The sequence below is a fragment of the Moschus berezovskii genome, chromosome 22 (assembly GCF_049115385.1).
Source record: "Moschus berezovskii isolate FMDL1 chromosome 22, NW_MosBer_1.0, whole genome shotgun sequence".
NCBI classification, from domain to species: Eukaryota; Metazoa; Chordata; class Mammalia; order Artiodactyla; family Moschidae; genus Moschus; species Moschus berezovskii.
This window is the reverse complement of record NC_142481.1, coordinates 17,328,928-17,341,982: the sequence shown is the minus strand read 5'-3', so window position 1 is coordinate 17,341,982 and position 13,055 is coordinate 17,328,928. Positions and strand designations below refer to the sequence as shown.

The 13,055-nt window shown below is 53.8% G+C and overlaps 1 protein-coding gene and 1 long non-coding RNA gene across 2 annotated transcripts; one reads left to right on the top strand and one right to left on the bottom strand.

Moving 5' to 3' along the window:
- The first annotated feature begins 3,674 nt into the window (after window positions 1-3,674).
- Window positions 3,675-12,858, top strand: GAPDHS (glyceraldehyde-3-phosphate dehydrogenase, spermatogenic). Its single transcript, XM_088830768.1, is given in 11 exon segments — window positions 3,675-3,802; window positions 5,954-6,074; window positions 7,125-7,221; window positions 7,408-7,514; window positions 9,940-10,061; window positions 10,064-10,229; window positions 10,585-10,666; window positions 10,956-11,107; window positions 11,269-11,431; window positions 12,451-12,548; window positions 12,640-12,858. Coding segments are annotated over 11 exon segments (1,248 nt in total). The 5' UTR covers window positions 3,675-3,735; the 3' UTR covers window positions 12,713-12,858.
- On the bottom strand, window positions 7,210-13,030 carry LOC148774365 (uncharacterized). The gene is made up of 3 exons (XR_016035946.1): window positions 12,865-13,030; window positions 11,695-12,545; window positions 7,210-8,938 (listed from the first exon to the last, which is right to left on the bottom strand). It is a non-coding gene; the product is annotated as an uncharacterized LOC148774365 (long non-coding RNA).
- Between the last annotated feature and the right edge of the window lie 25 nt (window positions 13,031-13,055).

The window sequence follows — 13,055 nt, the reverse complement described above, 5'->3', positions numbered from 1 at the left end:
AACATTCAGTAAACATTTGTAGGTTGAACAATGGACAGATTAGAAGACACCAGGGGATGAGAGTCCAGGCCTGAGCCTGGGTCTCACAGCATGATGGAGGGAAGTTTGTATGTGTCCCCAGAGCAGCATCAGGTCCCTTGGTGAGGGTGGCAGATTTTGGAACCAGAAACACATTCTTCCCCTACCTCCCAGCCCTTGGGCAAGGGCAGAGGACTGATTGCCACGAGCTGGGACAGGACGCAGTGTCTCCTGAAAAGCCGGTTGAGGCAGCCACAGGGAGGAGCCGAAGACCCAGGGCAGCAGGAGCCAGTCAGCCAGAACCTGGGCTGGGGGCCAGGAGCTCATCCCTTCCTCCCTCCTCCCCCTGAGGCCTCCTAAGTCCCAACCTAAAGTCCCAAATGTTGACATAATGGCAAGGGCTGGAGACAAAAACAGCTGAGAGTTTGGCCTCGGTGTGGAGCGGGACATCAGAGCGAAGGGCAGGGGGCGGTGGTAGGTCTGTCCTTGGTAGGTCTATAGAGCTAGTTCAGAGGGACTAGAAGGATGATGGCCAGTGGGTGGGTACAGTTGGGTGCCAGGGTGAAAGATATTTGGGTTTTGGTGCCAAGGGGATAGCCTGGGAGAGGGGGTGAAGGTGGGTTTGCAGGTGGGCAGACCAGGCACAAAGGAATGTGCTGGGTGTGAGCAGGTGCGGGTGGCAGAGTTATGCGTGTGGGTGCCCAGGTGTGGCGAGAATCTGCACGTGTTTTCAGGCTTTGCTCAACAAGGGCGACAAGATCCACTGCCCCTGGAGGACCCCAGGGCTCCATGTCAGATCCAGGGATCCAGACCCAGAAAGCCAGGAGTTTCTGCCTTCTCTAGGCTCTGCCCATAGACCATGATTAATTGTGCCACCTCTTTAAGCTTGAGCTCACCAAGTTGGTTTCACAGTCTAAGGATAAAGTCAAATCTCTGGGCAACCTCAGGTGTGGCTTTCCTGCCCTTGTCCAGCACCAGAATGAGGGAGTTTCCCAGGCCGGGAGGTTACTAGGTGGGGAAGGGTGAGCTTCAGAATCTTAATCTGCCCCGAGATTGAGAGGTGGGGTTTCTCCTTCAGAAATGTGCTCCGTTTCTCTCTTCCCGCCCCATCCTACCGTCTTCTGTCAGTCTCCATCCTTCTCTTCAGGGCATAGTTCTCATGGCTGTTGTTCAGTCACTCAGTTGTGTCCAACTCTTTGAGACCCCACGAACTGCACCACATCAGGCTTCCCTGTTCTTCACTATCTTTGCTCAAACTCATGTCCATTGAGTTGGTGATGCCATCCAACCATCTCGTCCTCTGTCGCCCCCTGCTCCACCTGCACTCAATCTTTCCCAGCATCAGGGTATTTTCCAACGAGTCGGCTCTTTGCATCAGGTGGCCAAAGTATTGGAGCTTCAGCATCAGTCTTTTCAATGAATATTCAGGGCTGATTTCCTTTAGGATTGACTGGTTTGATCTTGCTTTCCAAGGGGCTCTCAAGAGTCTTCTCCAGCACCACAGTTCGAAAGTATCAATCCTTCGTGCTCAACCTTCAACATCTGTACATGACTACTGGAAAAACCATTCATTCTCACTTGCACTATTTAACTCAGGACTTTGGCATCTATCTCCATATATGAGATTAACCTGGAGTTGTCCTTTCTCTGCTGTTTCCTAGAGTAAGTAGTGGAAGTTTCAGGGGCTGAGCTGTCACAGCACCCTCACAGCACTCCCACGAAGTGTGCAATGTGTGTACACAGTGTGCCTGCCACTCCATGGGGCCTCAGAGCCCAGGCCCTACCCAGAGCCTCTCAGCACAGGAGCTGCCACTAGGCTTCCCAGCTCCACTTAGGCTCTGCACTAGGTCCTATAGAATGCCGAATATTTGTTCCCAGGGCCTCAGCACATCTTGCCCATACAATCATTGGGATCCGAGTCACCCTTTGGGAGGATAGATCTTAACTCCTTGCTTCTTCTCTTGTTACTGGCCTACGCAGATTTGCCATTTCCTTTTTTTTGGTGGCGCTGGGTCTGTGTTGCTGGGCATGTGTTTTCTCCAGTTGCAGTGTGCATGCTTCTCATTGCGGTGGCTTCTCTGGTTGCTGAGCTCAATATCCAGGGCTCGTGGGCTTCAGTAGTTACTGTGCACAGTAGTTGCCTTGCACAGGCTTAATTGTCCCAAGGCTTGTGGGATCTTCCCAGACCAGAGAAGTCCCGCCATTTCTTTTTGTACCAGTTTTGATCCCTCGTATTTTCTAAGAACATTTTAACTGCCTCTAGTTTTTCATATCTATTATTGTAAAGGCATACAAAATCGGTCCCTTCTCAGGCCTTGTTTTATTTCTGCACACTTTTCCTCCACCTTGACTATACATGTTAAATTTGGTACCCCCACCTCTATTCTCTTTTTTGGTCTGGGTTTTTGACATCTCCCCAACTATGCACTCAACTTATTTTCAGTTTCACCTTTCCCATCCAAGCAGGAAGGCCTCACCCTTGCTCTGTCTCATGGCAGATGCTTAGCAAACTGAGTCCTTATGGAGGTTAGGGGAAAGAAGAGGTTATGTCATTCTGCTCTTTCTTGCTTCCACACCTCTCTCTGGGACGATGACTCCCTCCTGGCCCAAATCCCCCCTAAATCTTGGTCACAACTGTGTGTCAACTGGCCCTACAGGTGAAGGTGCCTGCCTGTGAGTCACAGATGAGCAAGCAAGCCCCCACACCCCATGCTTTGGGGGAAGGGAGCCATCGGTCCATGTGTTCCTCCCAGAATGTTTAATGAAAGCCTGCTTTGTGTCAGGCACAGAAGCTGGAAGACCAGTGATGAACAAAACAGAAAACAATGGGCCCAACAGGGAGACAATGAACAAGTAAAGGAGTATCATGGTAAACTAAATACATGAAAAGCCATCAGGAAAAGAACAGCATGTGTAAGAGGACAGGACTCAAAATTGGGCATCGGAAGAAACCTCAGGAGGTTACATTTATTCATTCATTCTGGAATTATTTTTTGAGCGAGCACCTTTTAAGTACAATTCTTGTAGTCAACGGGATATAAAAGTGACAAAGGCAGACAAGCCCTCTAATGGGCAGAGACAATTTGCAAGAAAAAAATGGATAAATAAAATGGTCTTTAGAGAGACATATGCTGGGAGGAAAAGAAAATTATAGAGTATAACCCTAGAGTAGTTTGGCACATTTTCATATGTAACCCAGGATGGGAAGTCAAACAAGGATTCCTAGATGATGGGAGTAATGGTCATGGCAGATAATGACTGAGAAAGAAAAGTACTTTAGATGTGGAGTTGGGAGGAACTCTCTTAGAGCGTGGCACCTGAGGGAAACCAAGAGGCTGCAAGGGAAGAACTTGAATGAATACCAGAACAAATGAATAAATACAGGACTACCAGGCAAAAAGAAATAGCGAGGATAACTATCCAGAGGAGGGTCCAGAAGAGCATAGAGCCTGTGCGCCCAAGAAGAAAGACGAGAACAGAGAAAGGCCTTTGAAGGTCAGTGCAAAATGCTGGATTCCCTTCGAGACGCCAGGGGTGGTCTTGGAAGGGTGGTACACGGCCGCAGCCGCGTGCCTCGGCTGGGACTGGGCCTTCACACCGCCTCCTCTGTGACGTCACGGCAAGACCTTCCGGTCCCTCCAGCCCCGAGCCCTGTCAAGCAGTAACATCGCAGCGAGTGCCAGGGCCGCTGGCTGGGCCATGAAACCTTAGGAGGCCATGTCGAAGCGCGACATCGTCCTCACCAATGTCACCGTTGTCCAGCTGCTGCGAGAGTCATGCCAGGGTGAGGGAGGCGGTGGAGCGACCCCCGGGAGGGAAGCGAAAGGGTGGTGGGTCCGAGCCCCTGCCGGCGGGAGGCGCCCCAGTAGCGTCCACCAGGAGCCGGAGAGGAGGCACGGGGTGAGGCACCACTTGCCGGTCGGGGCGCTTCCATCCGGAGCCGCTGCCGTCGCTCCCCGCAGCCGCACCCCCCTTACCAACTGGTTTGCGGGCAAAGTGCGTTCTATGACGGTGGTGGAGGGGAAGGGGACCCCCCGCCCCCAGGCTGGGCTTTGCGCCAATAGCGCCATGGAAGGGTAGAAACCGGTCCTGGGCGGAGGCGGGAGCCGGGTCTACGAGGGGGCACCCGGGATCGTCACCCCCTTCCCTCCCCGCCCCCTTACCGACAGAGGGCTAGGCACCGGCAGCCGCCTCACCTCAGGGGTGGGCAGGGCCGCAGTGGGTGGGGCTTGGGCGGGGCTCCAGAGTCCTGGAGACCCTTGAACATTCCTGTAGGCCTTGAACCCCCTCTCCCCGCTTATCACTCGCTCAGTGATCTCAGTCTTCGGTTTCCCCTCGGCAAAGTGGGTGGACAGCGCATACCTCACAGGATTCTGTGAGCTGATGCACGTGAAGAGCTCAGCACAGCACCTAGCCCTTGGTGGCACCAGGAAATGGGAGCGTCATTGTAAATAATTGATAAGCGAGCGCGCCCAGTACCGTGTTTCACCTACCGGGCAAGGCTTCATCACTGAAGCTGCCCCAGGCTCTTCCCTCCCAGCGCAGCAGCTCTCCTCCAGCCCATGTACCCGATCCAGGCGCAGAGGGAAGGCAAGCCTGGGGGAAGTTGCAAAAGAAGGACCAGCTCGGGTTTCTCCTGAAAGGTCACAGAGTGGGCTCAGATCCCTATTCTTCACCATATGAAGAAATCCCCCCTTTTCACGAGAGCAGAAACAGAACCCCCAGGAATACAGACATTCTTAAGGTCACTAATGACCACCAATAAACACTGACCAATAGTTTTATGAACTTGTAGCGCTACTGGAAACACACACAGCCCAGCCTCAGGTCACAAGGTCTTTGGTAGACTGGAGAGATTAGAAGAGACGTCAGCTGACCCCCCAGCTCCTAATCCCACCCCCTCCAAGGTCCGTTTGATTCTGGTGCCAAACACAACTCCAACCTTCATCCTCCAGGCTCTCTCCAATCCCTTCCCTCACGAATACACTTAGTGTCAGACGTTCTCCCCTCTATTAAAACCAGCACCGATTGTGCCTTGAGATCTCGCTGAGTCCTCACAGTAGCCCCCAGGTGAAGCGTCAGGTGTGACACCAGGAAACAGGCTAGTTTCATTACCTTGCTCAAGACAATTCAGCTGGCAGGTGGCTGAGCCAGGACTGCCATCCAGGCCTGACCCCCAGCTTGAAACCCTCTGCCAGCCAGGCTCCCTGACTGCTGTCTCAACCAGGTCCCTCCTCCCCACATCAAGCCCTCAACTGTAGCTCAGACAACACAGCTTCAAGCATAGGTGTTTTAAACGCAGTATGGATGTGGACATGCGTGATTGGAGAAGCAGAAGCTGATAGGGGTTTCCATTTGTTTGATATGTTACGATGGACTTGTGTTTCTGAGGAAAAGAATCACCTTGGAAACAGAATTCCTGGGGCTCAGTGTAGACCCGCCAATTCAGATTTCCCTAGCAAGATGTCTTTTCGTGATCCATACCAAAACTTTTGGGGACCACTGGACTAGACCAATCATCAGACAAGTTTGGGAAATGATCTTCAAAATATTGTGTGTGGCATGTTTCCGCGACTCTCTTGTAAGCACTACCTGTCGTCTCATTTATTCCTTACAGTGATCCTCTGAGAGAAGTACCATTATCATCTACATTTTACAGAGGAGGAACACGAGGCACAGAGAACATCACCCCAAGCAGTTGTTAAAAATACACACCCACTGAGTTAGAATCCCCAGGGAAGAGGCCCTGGCACTTTTAAAGCAAGCCCACCCTCTATTCTCTCTGTGGATCGGGTAGTTTTGGGAAACACTGGGCTCAACAGTTGGCCACTAGGGGCCAGGAGCCAGCGGCAAATCCTGAGTGGCAAAGATGGCTCGTTGTCACAGTGATGGGGCAGCTCATTAGCTCATTGTCCCTCTCCCCCGCTCCCAACAGTAACCAGAGCACCGTCCCAACCGGAGCCCAGGGTTGAGGCAGAGCAAATCAAGGAGGAAGTCCCACCACCACCACCCCCTCCTGCATCTAAGGTTCGGGAGCTGATAGTTGGCATCAATGGGTGAGTCACCCCTGAGCGGTTCCCAAAGCTTTAGGTCCCTACCCCTAAAGCTCTACCCCGTTGGTAGAGGCTTTTCAACCTCTACACCGTTGGGCTTCCCTGGTGGCTCAGCTAAAGAATCTGCCTGCAACGCAGGAGACCTGGGTTTGATCCCAGGGTTGGGAAGATCCCCTGGAGAAGAAAATGGCAACCCACTCCAGTATTCTTGCCTGGGAAATCCCATGGACATGGACTGAGGAGCCTGGTGGGCTACAGACCATTGGGCTGCAGAGTCGGACATGACATAGCGACTAAACGACGACTCTCTATTACTAAGGGGGGCATTTCCTCATGTCTTACCAATGCTTTCATCCTGCCCATTCTGGAGAAACACAGGGATAAAGTCAAGAGCGCTCCACCTTCAGAGAGCTCACATTTGGGCAGAAAGTCAATGAACAGGGAACATGGCAGCTCAGCAGTGAACAGAGTGGAACTTGGGAGAGTAAGACTGAAGAAGGCTGTGTTAACCAGGGACTTGGGGAAGGCCTCTGGGAAGTGACACTGGAGTGACAATGGGGCAGCAAGCAATGGCTGTGTGGTGGAGGGGGCAGCTCAGTGTTCTAAGGACAGGCAGGAATTCAGCACAGCTGGTGAGGGGTGGCACAAGCAAGGGAGAAGAGGAGGGAGGATGGTGGAAAGCCACACAGGAGCCTGGAGGACCGTGGTGAGGAGTTCGGATCTGGTTTTACTGATAGATGGGCATAGAGGTTTTCATTTATCAGCTCGAGAGATATAATCTGACCTGAAGTTCTACAGGATGCATCCAGCTATGAAATGAGGGATAGAGGAGAGAGGACAGAGGTGGAGAAACACATGAAGTGGTGGAAACGGGCAAGGTAGTGTGAGCAAAATGACACTGGCCCGCACAGGGATGGACCGTCTTCCCCAGACTGAGACATCCCACCCAGTCCCTGAGCAGGCCTCTTCTCTTTTAGCCCCTCCCTCCCGCCCCCCTCCTCTGCCTGCTGGCTGAGGACTCTGAGGACAAACCCCCAACCTTCTCCCTGGCAGATTCGGACGCATCGGTCGCCTAGTGCTCCGTGCCTGCATGGAGAAGTGCATTAAGGTGGTAGCAGTGAACGACCCATTCATTGACCTGGAATATATGGTGAGCAGCAGACAAAAGGCAGGGTGGGAGACAGTGGGACCAGAGTGGGGATGGGGTTCGGGGGAGCTCTGTGGAAGGTTCCCAGCTGCCCTGTGGACCCCTCACGGTGGTGGTGGGGGGCACTGCTCCCTAGGGATGCTCACTCCCTATCCACCCCAGGACTAGAAGTCAGTCTGTCTCCTGCAGGTGTACATGTTTAAGTATGACTCCACCCATGGTCGATACAAGGGGAGCGTGGAACACAAGAATGGACGACTGGTCGTCGATAACAATGAGATCAGTGTCTTCCAGTGGTAAGGGCGGCTGTCTGATGCCAACCTGCAACACAGTAAGGCAGGGGCCGTAGAGGTGATTAGAAGGGGATTCCAGCCTCTCATGTAGGGTTCAATCTGTAACCCCCCAAACTGTATGTGCATATGCTTACGGGTACTGGTTTGGAAAGACGATCTTGGAGAAGTCCCTGACCCCTAGAATGGTAAAGCACTAATCTAGAAAGATGCCCCACTGTACTCAAAATACTTTTATTTAATATGCGTGTTTCCTCTGAGGCATATCAGCTCAACCTGTCTAAAATTCAACTCTTGATTATCCTTCAACCCTCCAATCTGTTTATACCCCTGCCCAGGAAACGGCATCACCGTCTAGCCAACTACTTCCATTCAGCTCCTACATAGCAGCCACAGAAGCCTTCTTAAACAGCTGGACCTGGCTACACCCCCATCCCCACTTAAATCCTCCAGTGGCTTTCCCGTCACCCCACAAACAAAATCCCAGCTGCTGATGGGGTTCCCCACCAACTATGTGCCCCATTGCCCAGCCCCATGTTACCAGACACACTGGCAATCAACCTCTTGGAACCCTGCTCCAGCACCTCTTAGAACCCACTTCACCCAGTTCTCACTGATACAAACACTCCTCCTTCATCTAAAGATGTATTTGTGGTTTTTAAAATATTGATTTGGTTACCTCAGGTCTTGGTTGCGGCCCATGGGCTCAGTGGTTGCCATACGTGGGCTTAGTTGCCCTGCTGCATGTGGGATCTTAGTTCCCCGACCTTAGGAATCAAACCCATGTCCCCTGCATTGCAAAGTGGATTCTTAACCACTGGACCACCACAGAAGTCCCTTAAAGATAATGTTTCAGTTCAGTTCAGTTCAGTTCAGTCACTCAGTCGTGTCCGACTCTTTGCGACCCCAGGAATCACAGCACGACAGGCCTCCCTGTCCATCACCAACTCCCGGAGTTCACTCAAACTCATGTCCATCGAGTCGGTGATGCCATCCAGCCATCTCATTCTCTGCCGTCCCCGTCTCCTCCCACCCCCAATCCCTTCTAGCATCAGACTCTTTTCCAGTGAGTCAACTCGTCGCATGAGGTGGCCAAAGTATTGGAGTTTCAGCTTTAGCATCAAGATAATGTTTAAAATCTATTAAGTCAAAATCAGTAACAACTAGATGTTTACTAAGCTTCAAATACATTTTCAAAATACCAAAAAAAAAAAAAAGTTAAAATTTATACAATGGGAATCAGTAACATCTACTTTATCTAAGGTAAATTAGCCACTGCTGGCCCTGTGGCTGGCTTCCATTTTACACACACACGTTCGCAAGCCCTCTCCAGCCGCAGGCAAGATCCACGGCCTTCCCAGCGCTCTTCCCAGCAGGTCCACTCTCAGCCCCGCTGTCCATCGGTGGTCAGGTGTGGGTGGAGGTGAGGACTGGAAAGTCAGAATGAGAGAAGCTGTCTGACCCCAATTTGAAGTCATGACAGCAAAAATAATTCCAGATTCCAGCAGAGCAGTTGTTGCTCAGACACAGAGTCCTTTCCTTCCTGGGCCTGGGCACCATTATCCCTGTCCCCTAGGGTACTCTCCCATTGCTGCTCCGCCCCCACACAGCTGCCCCCTCAGTGTGCGCCTCACTTGGGTGCCGCCTTCTCTGGTGACTGCAGTCCTTTTTCTCCCTTCCCCACTGCTCTTTATCGCAGCACCATGGATGCCCTCTGGGATGTCTGCACAAACAGTGTGGCTTATGTACTTTACCCTGCTCCCCCACTTCCTGTTGTGTGACCCTGGTCAAGGGAACGAAGCTTGGTTTCCTCGTGTATATGATGGGGATGTTGATCATACCCACCACAGCCGGAGCAGGGAGAAGGGCCAGAGGTGTGCGGGGAGTACCAGGAAGATCCTCCTCCCACAAGGGACTATGCAGTGCTCCCGCAGGGAGGGCCCTTTCAGTCTACAGTACCACTGTTACTCTGGCACCTGTGGGCACAGGCCCCGGCCCCCTGGTAGACTCAGAATGAATGAATAGAATCCTCAATACAGGCCCCTGGACAGGAGGGCAGGGCCCATAACAACCTAGGGGAGGGGCCTGGAGTCTCCAGGGTCACTGACTCTGCCACACGCCAGCTCCCCAATTGCTGCAGAGGAATTTGTTGAAGGGCCCTTTCCCCAACTTGGAAGGCAGAAAAAGGGGAAGAAGGGGATAAGAGAAGAGCTGCATGGGTCAGATGATGAAAAGGGGGACCTGCCAGGTTATCACAGAGTGAGAAGAACCATGCATGGTGCCCAGGGAGACCAGGAAGTGGCTCATTCCTGCCAGATGGCCTGGCAGGAAGGCCTCGGGTCACCCTTTCTCAAATGGTAAAGCCCAGGGACTATGAAGGGGAGGCCAGGCAGGGGAAAGACCGACTGATGGCGCTGCCGCCCCTCCACAGCAAGGAGCCCAAAGAAATCCCCTGGAAGTGTGTCGGGAACCCCTTTGTGGTGGAGGCCACCGGTGTGTACCTGTCCTTAGAGGAAACTAAGGTAAGTTGGGAGGAGACACCCGGGGCTGCCTGGGAGGGGTGGCACTTGAAGTGCCTCATGACACCCTGCTTCTTCTCTAGGCCCACATCGAGGCAGGTGCCCAGCGTGTAGTCATCTGTGCACCCTCTCCAGACGCCCCCACGTTTGTCATGGGCGTGAACGAAAAGGAATATAACCCCAGCTGCATGAAAATCGTCAGGTAATGACATATGGGCAGCAGTATTCTGCAGCGTGTGTCTGAAGGACAAGCCTGGTGGGGGTGGACAGGAATACATCTCACCCTCACCCCTCCCCCTCCCCCCCGGTGCTGTCTTCACTCCACTCCAATTCTTCCCAAGGTCTTGGCAGCCCTCTTGTTCACGTTACCCTAAAGCCATCAGTTAGAAATGTGCTCAGAACATGCTTGGGGAGCTTCCCCTCCCCACTGCTCCCTCATCCCTAGCCCAAGTTTTCAGCAAACCAAGTCTGTGTGCAAACCCTGAAGGTCAGGTAATAGGGGGAGAGGCGGCTCTGCGGCTCACCTCATGGTGCCCTGGCACTCCTGGCTGTTTCAGCAATGCATCCTGCACCACCAACTGCCTGGCCCCCCTCGCCAAGGTCATCCATGAACGATTTGGGATTCTGGAAGGGCTGATGGTAAGCTGGGGAAAGGGGGTGGGACAGGAGACACAGCTGGGAACCTATACCTCTTCCTCCCGTACTTGCTGCCTGTGTGGAGTTAACAGGGAGAGGCTGGTTTTCTGGGTGGGGAGAAGCCCACCAGTGGTGACATCCTTTGAACTCTGGATCCTGCCTGCATGTGCTCCTCCTGTGGATAGGTGGTTGTGGCCCTGCCAACCTCCACACCTGGAGCACTAACTTTGGGCCTGGGGAAAAGAAGCCTAGGAGCCAGGAAGGCCTCACCTTGGGCCTCTTCCTCCCCAAGACCACAGTCCATTCCTACACGGCCACCCAGAAGACAGTGGATGGGCCGTCAAAGAAGGCCTGGCGAGACGGACGGGGCGCCCACCAGAACATCATCCCAGCCTCCACGGGGGCGGCCAAGGCCGTGGGCAAAGTCATCCCAGACCTCAAAGGGTATGAGGGCATGAGGCTGCAACTGGGGCAGGGGCGCACCCCAAGAGGACTGGACTGGCCCCCAATCCTGGAGGTGTCCAGTGTGGGGAAAGCAGAGACAAGGGGGAATGGTGGCAAGGCCCTTGGGTTCTGACTCCAGCCCCTGCTGTGGGATTCTTCAGGAAGCTGACAGGAATGGCATTCAGAGTGCCTACCCCAGACGTGTCTGTGGTGGACCTGACCTGTCGCCTGGCCCAGCCTACCCCATACTCAGCCATCAAGGATGCCATCAAAGCAGCAGCCAAGGGGCCCATGGCTGGCATCCTTGCCTACACAGAGGATGAGGTAGGGGCTGAGGAGAAGGGACCCTGGGAAGATCCCTCTGGGGAGGGAGCATGGTTTTCCATTAACCAAGGAGTTGTTTGCATCGTATTAAGATAGGACCTGCAGGGTTGGGAAGGTCAGCTATCCCCACCAAATCACAGTCTCTGTACTTGCTCCCCTTTGGTCTGGACTGCTTTTCCCTCAGGTAGCCACATAGTGTCCTCACCTTCTCCAAATCACTACTTAAACCTCTCACCTCTTCTTTTTGTGGCCCTTATCCTTACCTGAAATGTAATTTCATGGTTTCATGGTCACTGGTGGCTCTGCTAGCATGAACACTCTAAGACAGTAGTGACCTTGGGACTCCTTTTTCACTTCCATAGCTTCAGCCATCTTCCAGGGCCTGGCATACAGCAGGTGTTCAGCACATGCTTAGTGAACAAGACAAGGACTCCCATTTTTCAACACTTGCTTTGGGCCGACCATGGCCCATGGCCTTCCCTGTGAGGAATGGGTATCACCTCCCTCTGCTCCATCAGTCCACTTTGGTGCTGTCTCCCTGCTTTAGCTCCTTCAAGTCCACCCTCCCAAAGCCGCCGGGATCTCTTAAAAGAAATCAGATTACATCATCCTCAGAGCTGGAAACCTTCCTGTAGCCTTCCACCTGCTAGGGTCAAACCCCCAGGGCCCTCCTGCTCCAGTTCCTTCCACCTCAGACCCTACTGAGGGGTGGAGCTGACCAGATCCTCCTAGTCGTCCAGAGCCAGGCTCACCACCTTCCCTCAAGGGCCTCTGGCGACTCATCCCCCTTGCAGGATTCCCAGGAAGAGATGTCTGTTGGTGCAGCATCAAAGGCTGTTTGCAGTCTGTATCCTTTAGCCTGGCCCCTACCTGCAATGCCCACCATGAGTCTCCCTCATACCCTGTCCCCAGAACCTGGACAGAGTAGGGCTCCATCAAACACTGTGCGCCCAAGAGACTGAGCTCCTGAAGGTCCTTCTTCTGCGACCCACGCTTATCTTTGAAATTCTGATGTTCAGGTCGTGTCCACGGACTTCCTTAGCGATACCCACTCGTCTATCTTCGATGCTAAGGCCGGCATCGCGCTCAACGACAACTTCGTGAAGCTCATTTCCTGGTAAAGGGGGAAGGGGTCAGAGACCGTGGTGGGCAGAGTGGGAGTGGTCGGAAAGGATCCCCTGAACCCCCCTCCATCCCTCCCTCCCCAGGTACGACAATGAATATGGCTACAGTAACCGGGTGGTGGACCTCGTCCGCTACATGTTCAGCAGAGACAAGTGAAGCAGGCTGGCCCGCCTCTGCTTCCCAGTGCTCCTGGGCCAGAACCTGTTTCTCCTATCCCAGTCCTCGGCCCCCCGGGGAAAGGTGGGCGTCCCTGCGCGACGGGCCCGTGCCGCTAGGCCAGTGGTAAAATAAAAACCCAGAGTGCTCACAGCTGCGCGCAATGTCTCTGCGCCGGTCACGACGGGGTCGGGTCCGAGATCCAGAGCCGCGCAGCACGCGCTTGCTGGGTCCGGGCGCCCGGACCCCGAGAGCCGCTCCCGAGCGACCGGGACGGCGCGGAGTCCAGCTCCGGCTCCGGCTCCGGCTCCTTGCGGGCCACTCCCGGGCGCCGCGGCGGAGC